This window comes from Tachyglossus aculeatus, chromosome X5, assembly GCF_015852505.1.
Source record: "Tachyglossus aculeatus isolate mTacAcu1 chromosome X5, mTacAcu1.pri, whole genome shotgun sequence".
NCBI classification, from domain to species: Eukaryota; Metazoa; Chordata; class Mammalia; order Monotremata; family Tachyglossidae; genus Tachyglossus; species Tachyglossus aculeatus.
In genome coordinates, this window is record NC_052097.1 from 6,087,351 (window position 1) to 6,102,016 (window position 14,666).

Genomic DNA, 14,666 nt, shown 5'->3' on the forward strand with positions numbered 1-14,666 from the left:
TGGGATAGGTACAGCATAATCAGGCTGGGCACAGTCCAAGTCCCACATGGGGCTCCCAGTCTTAATCCCCATTTTACAGATGAGGTAACAGGCGCAGGGAAGTTAAGTGACTTCCCCAAGGTCACACAATAGGCAAGTGATGGAGTCAGGATTAGAACCCAGGTCCTTCTGACTCCCAGGCCCGTGCTCTATCCATTAGGCCACACTGCTTCTCTGCTTTTCCTTAAGCAAATCCCTTAACTTCTCCGTGCCAGGGTTACCTTATCTGTAAAATAGCGATTAAGACTGTGAGCCCCATGTGGGTCAGGGACTGGGTCCATTCCGATATCCACCCCAGTGCTTAGTACAGTGCCAGGCACACAGTAAGCACTTAACAAATCATCCTTCTAGACTATAATCTCATTGTGGGCAGGAAATGTCACTGTTTATTGTTGTATTGCGCTTTCCAAGTGCTTAGTACAGTGCTCTGCACACAGTAAGCGCTCAATAAATATGAATGAATGAATATCAGTTATCATTGTTATTATATCAGAATAGGGTTTGAAAGTGCATGCATGACAGATTCTTTTTGTTCCAGGGAGAAGCTCAACCTCTGATATTCTAGACGCCCCAAAATCTCCATTCTCTCCGCAGACCTTCCTTAACAAAGGGCTCAGTAAATCTATGGGCTTCTTGTCCATCAGACATACACAGGGTGAGGAAGATTTTTTCAAAGGCGTTTCCTCAGATTACAACTCCGGGCGTGAAGAAATAACGGCCACCCGCTGCCCTTATCGATATAAATCCGACGACCTGGAAGGCGTCGACGTACTTCACAAGCGGAAAATTTGGGCCTCCTCCACGGACCTTCTTAGTGCTTCTGACCCCACAAATGATGGAGACCCCCTCCTCCTTGGGGAGGGCAGCAGACCCCGCCGCTGTCTCCCTGAGGCCCATGCCGTAAGGACTTCCACTGCACCCCGGAGTAAAGAGGCAAGGTACTCTGATGGGAGCATTGCCTTGGATGTCTTTGGTCCTCAGAAACTGGACCCAATTCACCAACTGCCAGAGGTACCCACCTCTTCAGCAATATCAAGTGCTCTGGACAGAATCCGAGAGAGGCAGAAGAAACTTCAGGTGCTGCGGGAAGCTATGAATGTGGAAGGTTAGTAGAATTGTGTTTCAGCATATGTGTTTTTGATTGAAGGATTGTAGTAGTAATTATGGCATTTGGGGCAGGGGATGCCTCTGCTAACTCAGTTGTATTTATGGTGTAGTGGTTAGAGCATGGGAGTCCGAAAGTCTTGGGTTCTAATTCCAGCTCCACCACTCGTCTGCTGTGTGACATTGGACAAGCCACTTAACGTCTCTGTGCCTTAGTTACCTCATCTGTAAAATGGGGATTGAGATTGTGAGCTCCCCGTGGGACAGGGGGACTGTGCCCAGCCTGATTTGCTTATATCTACCCCAGTGCTTAGCACAGTGCCTGGCACGTAGTAAGCATTTAACAAATACCACAATTATTATTATTATTGTACTCTTCCAAGCCCCTAGCACAGTAAATGCTCAAGAAATACAGTTGATAGATTTATTAAGCACTTACGAGGTGCCAGCATGGGAAAAGAGACAGGATCATAGTATCAAACACAGTCCCTGTCCTACTCAGGCCTCACAGTCTAAGCAGGGGAGAGAGAGCAAGTGTCATATCCCTATTTTACAAATGAGTAAACTCAGACCCAGAGAAGTTACCTGGCTTATGCCCCAAGTCATACAGCAGTCTGATGGCAGAGTTAGAATGAGAACAGTGGTCTCCTCACTTTTCTCCTGAGCATCCAAGAGCTGGTCACGGTTGGTTCCTGGGTGTCAAACCGGTGATTCCGTCTAGGCTGAAGCCAAGTCGTTTGGAATCCAAAAACTGCTGCAAACTGTTCAAAATCTCAATTCTGTAGTAGTCAAAGCTTAGAGCACATTGGTCAGGCAGTGAAGCAAGGCCGTCCACAACACCACTATTGTTCCTTGGGGCAAAATAATCCACTTACTGGGTTTAGGAAACCAGCATGTTTTTGAAGGAATGAATGCCAAAATTTTAATAATGTATGCAGCAGATCTACTCTGTCCAGAGAGGAGGGACAGGGAAGGAGAAAATTGAGAAGTCTCCTAAGGGTCTTTGGATACAATTGGTTGGAAAACCCCTTGATGGAATGTACCCAGAAAGCATTTGGGATGCAGTGGATTGGATGAAATAGAGTTGCTAAGTTTTTTAGCCGTTCCCCTCATCCAGCATTTCCTGTGTCCTTCAGGAAATGTTTAAGTAGTTTGAGTATCTTGGGAAGAGTTTTCAAGCCATTCCTCCCTTCCCAATGATAATGTGCTCCCACAAATCTACTATTTGCTTTCCTTTCTTGTAGCAGGAGTAATTGATAGATCAATCTGTCAGCAAGGAGGCAGATGCCGTAGTCAAGGTGGGATAAGATAAGTGCATGGATCAGCATGGTACCAGTTTGGATGGAGAAGAAAGGGTGGATTTTAGCAATGTTGTGAAGGTAGAACCTACAGGATTTAGTGACAGATTGAATTTGTGGGTGGAATGAGAGAGATGAGTCGAACAGTGCCAAGATAACAGGCTTGTGAGGTAGGGAGGATAGGGCTTGGATGGGAAGATAAGGAGTTCAGTTTTGGACATGTTTAATTTGAGGTGTTGATCGGACATCCAAGTAGAGGTGTCCTGAAGACAGGAGGAAATGTGAAATTGCAGGGAAGGAGAGAGGTCAGGGCTGGAGGTGTAGATGTGGGAATCATCTGCCTAGAGATGGTAATTGAAGCCATGTGAGTGAATGAATTCTCCAAGGGAGTGGGTGTAAGATGGAGAATAGAAGGGGACCTAGAATTGAGCCGTGAGGGACCCCTACTGTCAAAGAGTGAGGCAGAGGAGAAGCCAGCAAAAGCAAAGTAAGAAGGAGCAGAGAGAAAGAACGAGAACCAAAAGAGGACAGTGTCAGTGAATCCAAGGTTGGATAATGTTTCAAGGAGAAGGGGGTGTTCCACAGTGTCAGAGGCAGCTGAGACGTCTAGGAGGATTAGGATGGAGTCAGAGTAAGTACTTATCAAATACTTACTGTGTACAGAGCACTGTTCTAAGTGCTTGGAAGAGTAATAAAAAATACAGTATAACAGAGTTGGTAGACATATTCCCTGCCCACAATGAACTTACAGTCTAGAGCAGGAGACAGATATTAATATAAATTCTTGATATGTGCATAAATGCTGTGGGTCTGAGGGCAGGAGTGAGGGTGAATAAAGGGAGCAAATCAGGGAGACACAGAAGGGAGTAGGAGAAAAGGAAATGAGGGCTCAGATTTCAAACCATCAATCGTATTTAGTGAGCACTTCCTGTTTACAGAGCACTGTACTAAGCACTCGGCAATGTATTAAGTGTTTATCACTGTACTAGTTAGATTTGACAAGTCAATCAACCTGGACCATGGAACCAAGACATACATCACCCAAGAAGGGCACAGAACTATCCAGATTGTTCCAAACTCCTTGAAGGAACTTGGCACCCTTCTCCGGAATCCTGTGGCAATTTACATCTCACGATCTTACCACAGATTTAATTGGCTGGAATTTTAGATTTGGTGTAGGGTCATTTATGAATTTTAAGGTTGATATACAAGATGCAGCGTGCCAGATTGCTTGTTTTATTTATAGTAAAAGGGGTTTTACCAGTTTTTCCAGCATCTCAAATCTGTGCGCAAGTTTCTACTGTATGTCCCTTTATTACAGGTGAAGGATTTGAGTAACAAAGTGACTATCTGAAATTATGCAGCTGTTGCTGCAGCTTTCTTGTGGAAAAATATGAACTGACGCCCAGAGTTTTTCTTTCTCCAGTTGGTTTAATCCAGTTTTGAAAGTTTAAAATCCTCATTCCTATGAGGATGTTTAAAACTGCGACTTTTGAACATTTGGCTTTTATCAAAACAAAAATCGATCGCTCTGTGTGACATTAAGGAAAATTAAATTGCCTCACCTCCAGAAATTCTGTGAGCCTGTTAATCTTATGTAACATCTAAAACGAATTCATAAACCAATCTTAGTAAGAGTTGATCATCATAATGCAAATATTTTTAGATGATAGAAAAAATAACTGATGACATTTGTGGAAAAGTGTTAACGAATCATATGATCCCCACAAAAGAATCAGTGCAGCAGCATGGCCTAGTGGAAAAAACATGAGCCCTGGAGTCTCTTAGAACTCTTCTAAAGTTCTTTCATTAATGTCTTGTTTGCTTAACGTTTAACCTCCCTTTTTTTCCAGAAATGAAATAATTTGTGTCAGTTTTGCAAGGAAGAATTTAGGTTGCTAAATTACATGTGTTGGGTATGAGGCAAAAGAGGAATTAAACGAAAATCTGGACAAAAATCAAGTTGATCATAATTCTTATGGAAAACAGAATTCAGACATGCCTTTTATATGTGTCAAATCAAGCAGAGAAAGGATAGGTTTCTTACTTGTCCTTTTTTCATTTGCTGTTTTAGATTTTTACCAAGATGAAATATCAATTTTCCTATTGGATTGGTATCTTTAAAATTTGGCAGTCTGCTCTTGGGGGTCAGCAGACAAACATTCTCAGTCAAAAAAAGTGAAAGTGGAAAATTCAGAAACCCTTATAATAATTCAGCTTTAATTCTGCTGTAGAGAGGAAACATAATTGTATTTAAGTGCTTTCCATGTACCAAGCACTGAACTAAGCGTAGGGTAGGTACAAGGTTGAAAGCAGAGGGGAGGGCAGACGGGGAAATAATCTTCCATCCTGGGAAGCCTCTTGGAGGAGGTGTGATTTTAGGAGGGTTTTGAAGTTGGGAAGATTAGTGGACTGTCAGATATAAAAGAGGAGGGAGTTCCAGGCTCAGGAGAAGATGTAGGCAAGGGATTGTGGGGCAGGATAGAAAAGATCAAGGGTCAGTAAGTGGGTTGGTGTTAGGTGAGCATAGTGTGTGGGCTGGGGTGTAGTAGCAAATCAGAGAGGTAAGGTAATAATAATAATAGTAATAATAATGGCATTTATTAAGTGCTTTAAGCGCTGTGGAGGTGACAGTGTGATCAGGTTGTCCCAAGTAGGAGCGGGAGGGCTGATTGAGTGCCATAAGCTAATAATAGTAAGGGTGACTATCGTGTTTAAGAACTTATTATGTCTCAAGCACTGTTGTAAGCATTGGGGTAGATGCAAGTTGTCAAGTTGGACACATTCCCTGTCCTACATGGGGCTCACCGCCCATTTAGGAGGGAGAACAGGTATTGAATCCCCATTTTACAGTTGAGGAAGCTGTGGCATTAAAGAAATGAAGTGACTTGCCCAAAATCGCAAAGCAGGCAAGTGGCAGTCCTGGGATTAGAACCCAGGCCTTCTGATTCTTAGGCCTGTGCTTTTTTCACTACACCTTGCTTTTTCCTATGGTAAGGAGTTTCTGTTTGATGCAGAAGTAAGTGGGCAACAACCGGGAAATCTTGAAGAGTGGGAAAACACGGACAGAAGCGTTTTTCATAAAAAGGATCCAGGCTGCAGAGTGAAGTGTGGACTGGAGGGGGAGAGGCAGGAGGCTGATGCTGTGTTCAAGAAGGGAAATGATGAGTGTTTGGGTCAGCGTGGTAGCAGTTTGGATGGCGATAAAAGGGTGGATTTTAAGGATTTTGTGGAGGTGATTCTGACAGGATTTGGTGACAGATTGAATGTGTGGGTTGACTGAGAGAGATGAGTTGAGGATAATGCCAAGGTTACTGGTTTATGAGACAAGGAAGGTGGTGGGGCTGTCTGCAGTGATGGGAACATCAAGGGGAGGACAGGGCTTGTGTGGGAAAACGAGTTCTCTTTTGGATGTATTAAAGTTTCAAGTGTCAGCAGGATATCCAAATTAAGTTGTCCTGAAGTCAGGAAGAAATGTGAGCCTGCAGATGAGAGAGGTCAGAGCTTGAAAGGTAGATTGGGAGGCTGTAAGCTCTTTTTGGTTAGGGAATGGGTCTATTTTTGTTGTACTCTCCCAGATGCTTAGTATTGTACTCCGCACACAGTAGGGGCTTAATTAACTATGAATGAATGAATCATCTGCATAGAGGTGCTATTCTCAAGACTAATCAAGAGGTAACCATACAGCATCTATTATTTTTTTAAGGCTAAGTATGCTTTTTTATATCTTAGAGCTTTGATGCTTCCCCACAGCACATGTGTACATATCTGTAATTTTATTTATTTATATTAATGTCTGTCCCCGCTCTAGGCTGTAAGCTCATTGTGGGCAGGGAACGAGTCTATTATATTGTATATTGTTCTCTCCCAAGTGCTTTGTACAGTGCCCTGCACACAGTAAGTGCTTAATAAATACAATTGCCTGACTGACAGAACAATTCCCCAATCTACAACTGATCCTCTTTCTTTTGCAATTGGTCTCATATTGATCTTGAGTAAACAGGAGCATGTTCAACCAGGGAAAGTCAAATATATATATAAACTTATTTTTTAAAACAATTTCTGACTTCACTCCCAGATTGAATTGGTGTTTATTTCAAAATGGTAGAAATTCATAATCACGTTTTGAAAGAGAAGTTAGCAAAGCTATTTGAATGAGAAATAGAGATGGCAACAGAAGGACCTGGGTTCTAATCCCAGCTCCACCACTTATCTGCTGTGTGACCTTGGGCAAGTCACTTCACTTCTTTGGGCCTCAGTTCCTTCATCTGTAAAATGGGGATTAAGACTGTGAACCCCATGTGGGCCAGAGACTGTGTCCAATATGATTAACTTGTATTTACCCCAGTGCTTAGTACAGTGCCTGGCCCATGGTAAAGCCCATAACAAATTATATTAAGGAAAAAAAAACCCAAAAAACGAAAGAGCATTACTGACAAAAAGCTGCCTGCCTCATGGAGACAATGGAAATATTCTCCTGGTAGCTGGAGTTCCTTTGAAGGAAATGTCAAGGAATCTTATGAGAACAATGTCAGTTGAGGTGCTAATACCCTAGAGGATTCCCCAACCAGCACCCAGCAGAACTAGAGTTTGACTGAAGATTGAAATCAAGATGTTAGACAAGAAAGTTCCCGAAGAAGGAATTGGATTTCACTTGTGTTGTTTATTTATTTTATTTACTATGGTACTTATTAAACCCTTAACTATGTGTCAGACCCTGGAATAAGCAATGGGTTCAGTACAAGATAATCAGTTTGGACACAGTCTCTGTCCGACATGGGGCTTACAGTCTAAGTTAGAGGGAGAAGGACTTAATCCCCATTTTGTAGATGAGGTATTTGAGGCACGGAGAAGTTGAATGACTTTGCCCAAGATCACAGAGCAGACACATGGCTGAACCAGGATTAGAACCCAGGTCCTCTGACACTCAGGCCCGTGCTGTTTCCACTAGGTCCTATTTTTCTATTGTTTTAGCGTTCTTTCTGCAGAGTTCTTTTTAGAAGAAATGTGGTTTGGAATTCCATTTTTAACCATTTACAACTGATACTGTTTGGAACCGCATTGATACCTTAAATATGATCTTATCCTCTCTACTTTCGTCACTCCTTTTCTTCACCATGTGATTGGCCCTCCTGTAACCTCTGTTCCACCTTCCTCTTCTCCTCCCTCCCTTTGGTGGCTGTCAAGTAGCCAGGTTTCTGACAGGAGGGACTGACTGTCAGAATTTTTTCCTGTTCTCAGTTTCTTCTGAGGTAATTGCTGTGCCACTCCCTATCCCCTGCTCCCGTCGGTGTTCCAAAGGGCAGGAAGTAAATTCCTGAGTAGGAGGGAGTGTTTCTGATGCTGCACTCCCTCCCACACCCTGGGTAGGGATCAGGAGCTGGATTTTTGTCTCTGAGGAAACATGCTCAGAATGCTTTTACCATGCTCAGAATCCAGGTAAAATGGGGCTCCCAACAAATGACTCAAATAGAGTATGGTGAGATAGAAAGACCTTGAAGTAAATAAGAAATGGGGCTCCTGGAAAATGGCTCAAGTAGAATATGGCAAGATAGAAAGAACTTGGAGTAAATAAGAACAAGTGTGGTATTTATTAAGGGCTTAGTATGTGCCAGGCACTGTACTAAGCACTGGGGTAGATTCAAGATTATCAGGTTGGACATGGTCCCTGTCTCACATGGGGCTTACAGTTTGAGACCAATCCCTTTCAGCATTTTGACTTTCATTCATTTCATTCAATCATATTTATTGAGCGCTGTGTGCAGGGCACTGTACTAAGTGCTTGGGAAGTACAAGTCGGCAACATATAGAGATGGTCCCTACCCAGCAACGGCCTCACAGTCTAGAAGGGGGACAGAGACTTATTTTTTAATGGTATTTGTTAAGTGTTTACTATGTGCCAGGCACTGTACTAAACACTGGGGTAGATATACGCTAATCTGGTTAGACCCACTTCACATCCCCCATGGGGCTCACAGTCTTAGTCCCCATTTTACAGATGAGGTAACTGAGGCATGGAGAAATTAAGTGACTTGCCCAAAGTCACACAGCAGACACAGACACTGGATTAGAACCCAGTTCCTTCTGACTTCCAGGCCTGTGCTCTATCCATTAGGCTACACTGCTTCTCTGCTTATACTGTTTGAGCCTGGTGTCCCACGTCCAAGTTTTTTGGAGAAAGTCCCTGGAAGACCTCTCCCAGCGTGTGCAGTTGATCCTCTAGTTTTTAAGCTGTTGAATTGCACAACTCAAAGATGTCAGTGTGAAAGTAGGTAAACCCCTCCTTACTTGGTTTCACACATCGGGGAGAGCTACCAGTTGGTTCAGGATTTTGCTGAAGAAAAGTCCTGGAGAGACGGACAGATGTTAAAGAGTCTCAAGTGGAGTGGTGGTAGTGGAAATCCTAATAAGGAAACAGGAACTTGGCAGGCAAGACTGCTGCTTTTAAAGCCAGCCCTGCTTGACTACCTGACTTACCTTTCATCTGTGTTCTTATTTATCTTTCAACATCAAAAAGAGTATAATCCGTATGATGCCGTGGGGCAATTATTTGGACGATTCATGAACTAAACCAAAGCAAAGAAATTGAGGCTTCAGCTTTATCCGTAATGATTTCCTGGAAATGGGCAAAGTGAAGTTTGGGGAGTCAGTGAGAGGAGCCAAGCATTATGTATACAGTGATGTCATTAATGCCAAATGAGTTGCAAGGATATTTCATGTAGAAAATTGATGATATTCTCTATTATGAGAACATCTAAATATCCAGCAATGCTTTCTTCAACTTTAGGAAGAAGTAGAATTTCTAATGACTGTAGTAATTTTTATTTCTAAATATTTTGCTGTAATTGGCCTATTGGCCTAACTTGACCTAGAATGAAGGTGGCCTAGTGGAAAGAGCACGGGCCTAGGAATCAGTGAGGGACCAGGGTCCTGAGGTATAATCCCAGATCCAGCACTGCTTCTAGAATGTAAACTCTTTGTGGGCAGGGAACATGCCTACCAACTCTTTTATTGTATTCTGTCAAGCGTAAAAGAGTACAGTGCTCTGCACACAGGAAGTTCCCAGTAAATACAATTGATTGATTTTTTGGGCAAGTCAGTAAACTTCTTGCTGCCTCAGTTTCCTCATCTGGAAAATGGGAATTCAATACCTGTTATCCCTCTTAAAGTGAGCCCCATATGGGACAAGGGACTGTATCTAACTTGATTATTTTGTATCTACCCCAGTGCTTGGCCTTAGTAAACACTTAACAAATACTACAATTATTACCCTTTTTGATTCCCCAATCCTAGTTATGTAAAATTAGGAAATTTTCAGTATCTGTTTTCTATGAATTATATGAAAGGGCAAAGTTTTCTGAGCCAATAAAATGATTGCTTTGATCCACTAATTGAAAATGATTGCACTTTTTAACTGAGAAACTAGTTGGGAGGTTTGTGAAAGAAGTTTAAAGAAAAAAACAAGGAAAAAAATCCAAGGAAACATTGTGTACTTTTAAGTCTCCGCTGGCACTTAAAGAGGGTTAGAGTGGAAAAACCCAAACTGTTATTCACCCATGGAGAAAGGACATTGGTCTGTTGCTGTCTTCTTTGCTTTCTTATAATAATAATAATAATAATAATAATAATAATAGTATTTTCTAAGCACTTAATATGTGCCAGGCATTGTACTCCACCCTGGGGTGGATATGAGCAAATTAGGTGGAACACAGTCCGTGACCCAAATGGGGCTCACAGTCTCAATCCCCATTTTAACAGATGAGGTCACTGTGGTCCAGAGAAGTGAAGTGACTTGCCCAAGGTCACACAGCAGACGAGTGGCAGAGCTGGGATTAGAACCCAGGTCCTTCTGACTCCCAGGCCTGTGCTCTATCCACTCTGCCATTCTGCTTATTTTAAATCAAACTTGCCTAATAATTCAGATTTCTCCCAACCATAGGAGAGAAAGACAGGCATATTTTTTATTTATCTCAAAAAGCCAAAGAAAATTAGGTGATTCATCTGTATATTCAAAGAAAATGACCGCTTTCTCTCAACCACAAAACTAGTTATTTTAGCGCAGCACAGTTTGAAAATGAGCATCTGTAATTTGAGTCGTGTTCAGGATAAAAAAAATTCCAGTGAAGTGTGTTAATCTAATTCCTGTTGTAGTTGACTAGGTCACGCCTTATGCTTTTTCTTGCCTGGTCTTGTGTATCTATCCTCTGGTAAGTGCTTTTTTTGTTTGGTTACAGTTTGTACTGGCTTTAAGTTCCTTTTAATCTCTGCAGATTCAGAAAGGGAATCTGAAGCAGCATAAATCCAATACAGCATATCATGAATATAGTAATCATTGGGTTCAGGATCCTGGTGATTTGTGTAATAGTCTCCGTAACATCATGCCACAAAGTTGGCTGGGTCTTGTCCCAACCTGCTTGCCTCAAGCCAAACCAGGACTCTAGTGTCTGTTCGGACCTGGGATGAAAAGTCAGTCCATCTCAGGGCAGCTCAGGTTAGACCAGGAGTAGGTGGTGCATTGTGGTTTTGTTTTTTGTTTTGGGGGGTTTTGTGTGTATGTGTGTCAGAGAGACTGATTCCCTCCCTGTTTCCCTCTCCCTTCTCCCTCTGCCCTGTGTAATTGAAATTATGACCAAATTAAATTCTGGTGCATTTAAAAACAAGTGTATTCGAAGGGACACAGGATAATCATTTGGTGTTATAAACCTATTTACACCCTCTTTACCATTCATGTATATGTGCCTGCTCAATTAATTTGTTTCACCCACTCTAGTTGCATTTTTTTTCTTGTATGTTGGTTTTTCCCCCTTTAGAGTGTAAGGTCCCTGTGGGCAGGGAACTTATCACTTCATTATTCTATACTTCCCAAGCCCCTACTTCAGGGCACCTCACCAAGTGGATGCTAAATTGATGCTAACTACTACCACTGCTGCCAAAGAGAGTGATTATATGTGTCTATACTGTGCAAGGTGATATATACTACCTCTGCCTCCTGAATTATGCTAATATGCAGTCAGTCCAACTCATTCCTTAATGGGAACTCTACCATGTCCCCAGGGCTCAGATACCTCTCAGTGAACATGAGCCCTCAACAGCTTGAAGTTCTAATTGGATCTCTGAAGTAGTGATGGTAAGACATAAAGGAGTAATGAAGGGAAGAGCTAGCTGAGTTTACTATGTAGAGGTAGAAAAGGTGGATAAGAGCATTCCTGCTACTGAACTGTAGTTAGCATCATTTTTTTTAGCATCTGCTTTGTTCTAGGCTCTGTTGTAGGCATTTTGGGAACCCACAATAGGGGTACAAGAGCTTTCAGTCAGTCTAATGGAAAAGGAGAGAATGGCCTGAGAAGAAAATTATCTTTTCAGTAGACTCACACAAGCCCGCAGAGTAGAAATTCAGACTTCTAATGACTTAATGAAATTGTTACATCCAATTCTCATTAATAGTTATGAAACAGTACACTTACTGCATGTGTCTATGAATCTATTGATAACATGGAGTACTAGTATTCTTTTCTAGTAAAGTCACTAATACCGTGAAGGTGTTGATCTGGCAAAGAAAACAGTCTTCAACCTCTAAATCAATCAGAGGTATTTATTGAATGCATATTGTGTACAGAGCAGTATACTAAGCATTTGGTAGACACTGTTCCTGTCCACATGCAGCTTATAGTCTATAGGAGGAGACTAACATTAAAATGCATTACAGATGGGGGAAATAGTAAAACATAAGGTATGTATATAAGTGCTGTAGAGGTGGGGGTGGGTATCAAAGTGCTTAAGGAGTACACAGCCAAGTGAATAATCAATGCAGAGGGGAGGGTAGATTGATTCAGTCAATCGTATTTATTGAGCACTTACTGTGTGTCGAGCACTGTACTAAGTGCTTGGGAGGGTGCAATATAACAATAAAGATCTTCAACCACAGGGAGCCTTCCCCCAGATAACCATTTTTTTCCACAGATAAGCTCATCTTTTAAACTTTAATATTGTACCTTTTGATTCATTACATGAATTTTGCCAGTAGTTCATTAATATAAGGACTTAAGCCAAATGAGTGAAAAAGGGCTGCTATTAGTCAGTTTACTTTTTGAATAAGTAAAAGTATTAATTCGATTAATTTGTGATTATTTAATTTGTGTTCTGTGTTCTATCAAAGTTAAGGCATTTTCAATTAATTCACCAAATAATTTCTATTCACCTGAATTAGTTGATTATGTAGAGTTCAGTGATTGCTTCTGCATATTCTACATTTAAGAAAAACATTTTAATTCATGATCAAAACTCAATGTATCCAGTTGGTTTTGATTTTTCTGGAAAGGTTGATCCAGTTTGCTCACCAAATGTTTTGTTCTGTACCTTACTAGAACCAATTCGAAGATACAAAACTTATCATAGTGATGTCTATAGTACTTCCAGTGAAAGTCCATCGATTATTTCTTCTGAACCGGATTTCAGACAAGGTGAGAAGTGTTTGAATATAAAGTCCAAAAATCTTAGAGAAAATAAGTAATTGCATTATTTTTAGAATGGTGTGATCATGTAAAAGCAGTATTTCTGATTCCATTCTTGGTACTTGGTAAGCACATTTATAATTATAATGAAAGAAAAATAGGGATCAGAAAGCTTTTCACTCCTCTGGATCGCTCCCAAACCGCTGTATAAATGAAAGCAAGTACCTTCCTGTAAACCCACTTCTAACTAAAACTGGGCCTGTGAGTCATCCAATGTATGGGCTCTAACACCTATGTTTGAGTGCATCTGTGATTTTTTTTAAAAAAATGATTTTTACTTTTACTCTTCACTTAGTATTGCACTTTTGACACTAAGCATAATGTTCACTTAGTAGCTCCTAGTTTATTAATGTCTGCCTCTCCCCCTCTAGACTGTAAGCTCATTGTGGGCAGGGAATATGTCTGTTTATTGTTATACTGTACTCTCCCAAGCGCTTAGTACAGTGCTTTGCACACTGTAAGCATTCAATAAATATGATTGAATGAATTTTGAGAAACTGTACATAAAAGTTCAAATACGGCAAAAGGGCAGAGTTTTCTCTGTTGATGCAGCCTTGAAAATGGGAAGCAGGGATTCCCTCCTTTAAACTGCTCATATTTGCCAGAGGTAGATTTTGTCTTCAAACAGAATTCTTGTTCAGTTTGAATATCGCAGTAAGTCTCCTGCAGAAGAATCGTCTGTTACAATCTTAGTGGCTGGGGAGTGGAAGTCCTGGGTACGAGATATTCGATTTGGGCACAGAGTTGGCCCAGAGTTTTCTAAGCTAAGTGTCTAAGAAATTTAGTTCAAAATGCAGGACAAAGTGAAAGGAGACAAAAACTTTCAAGTTAATCTTTCTATAATAACGATTTTAAAGTTTACTCTCAAGGGTGACCAGATTTTGGTTTGGGAAAATGGAACACTGGCTGTTGGCCTCTGCCTTTATAGACATGTGATTTGTGTGATGACAGCCAAAACTACTATACATTCCCTCCCTGTAGACCATTCCAAGAAAATGAAACAAGGAACTGCCCAATATAGATGCTGAAAAGAGGCATGGCCTAGTGGAAGGAGCATGCGTCTGGGAGTCAGAAGGACCTGGATTCTAATCCCAGCTCCTCCATTTGTCTGCTGTGTAACTTTGGGCAAGTCACTTTACTTCTCTGGGCCTCAGTTTCCTCAACTGTAAAATGAGGAATAAATACCTCTTCCCCTGTCTGCTAAGACTGTGAGCCCCATGTGGGACAGGGACTTTTTCCATCCTGATTAATTTGTGTCTACCCCAGCGCTTAGAACAATGCTTGACACATAATAATAATGGTATTTGTTAAGCGCTTACTATGTGCAAAGCACTGTTCTAAGCACTGGGGTAGATACAAGGTTATCAGGTTGTCCCATGTGGGGCTCACAGTCTTAGTCCCCATTTTACAGATGAGGTAACTGAGGCAACAGAGAAGTTAAATGACTTTCCCAGAGTCACACAGCTGACAAGTGACAGAGCAGGGATTTGAACCCTTGACCTCTGACTCCAAAGACCATGCTCTTTCCACTAAGACACATAAAAATCACTTAACAAATGCCATAATAATAATATATACAGAATGTCTAGCAACTGTTTCCTAGCCTAATTCTTCAGTGGACCGTAGAAATTTTCATTCTAACAGCTTTCACTTTTGAAAACTGAACTTTATTTTCCTTGTTTTTTTTTTTCCAATGGTGTTTAAGCACGAGCTA

General features: G+C 41.3%; 1 protein-coding gene across 6 annotated transcripts in view; it reads left to right on the forward strand.

The window, feature by feature from the left end:
* Positions 1–14,666, forward strand: part of PTPN13 (protein tyrosine phosphatase non-receptor type 13) — a 181,437-nt gene that overhangs the window by 92,423 nt on the left and 74,348 nt on the right. For all 6 annotated transcript variants that reach the window (XM_038769158.1, XM_038769157.1, XM_038769156.1 and 3 more), the window contains 2 exons: positions 578–1,144; positions 12,806–12,901. In XM_038769158.1, the coding sequence (XP_038625086.1) occupies positions 578–1,144; positions 12,806–12,901 (663 nt within the window). The remainder of the gene's footprint in view (positions 1–577; positions 1,145–12,805; positions 12,902–14,666) is intronic.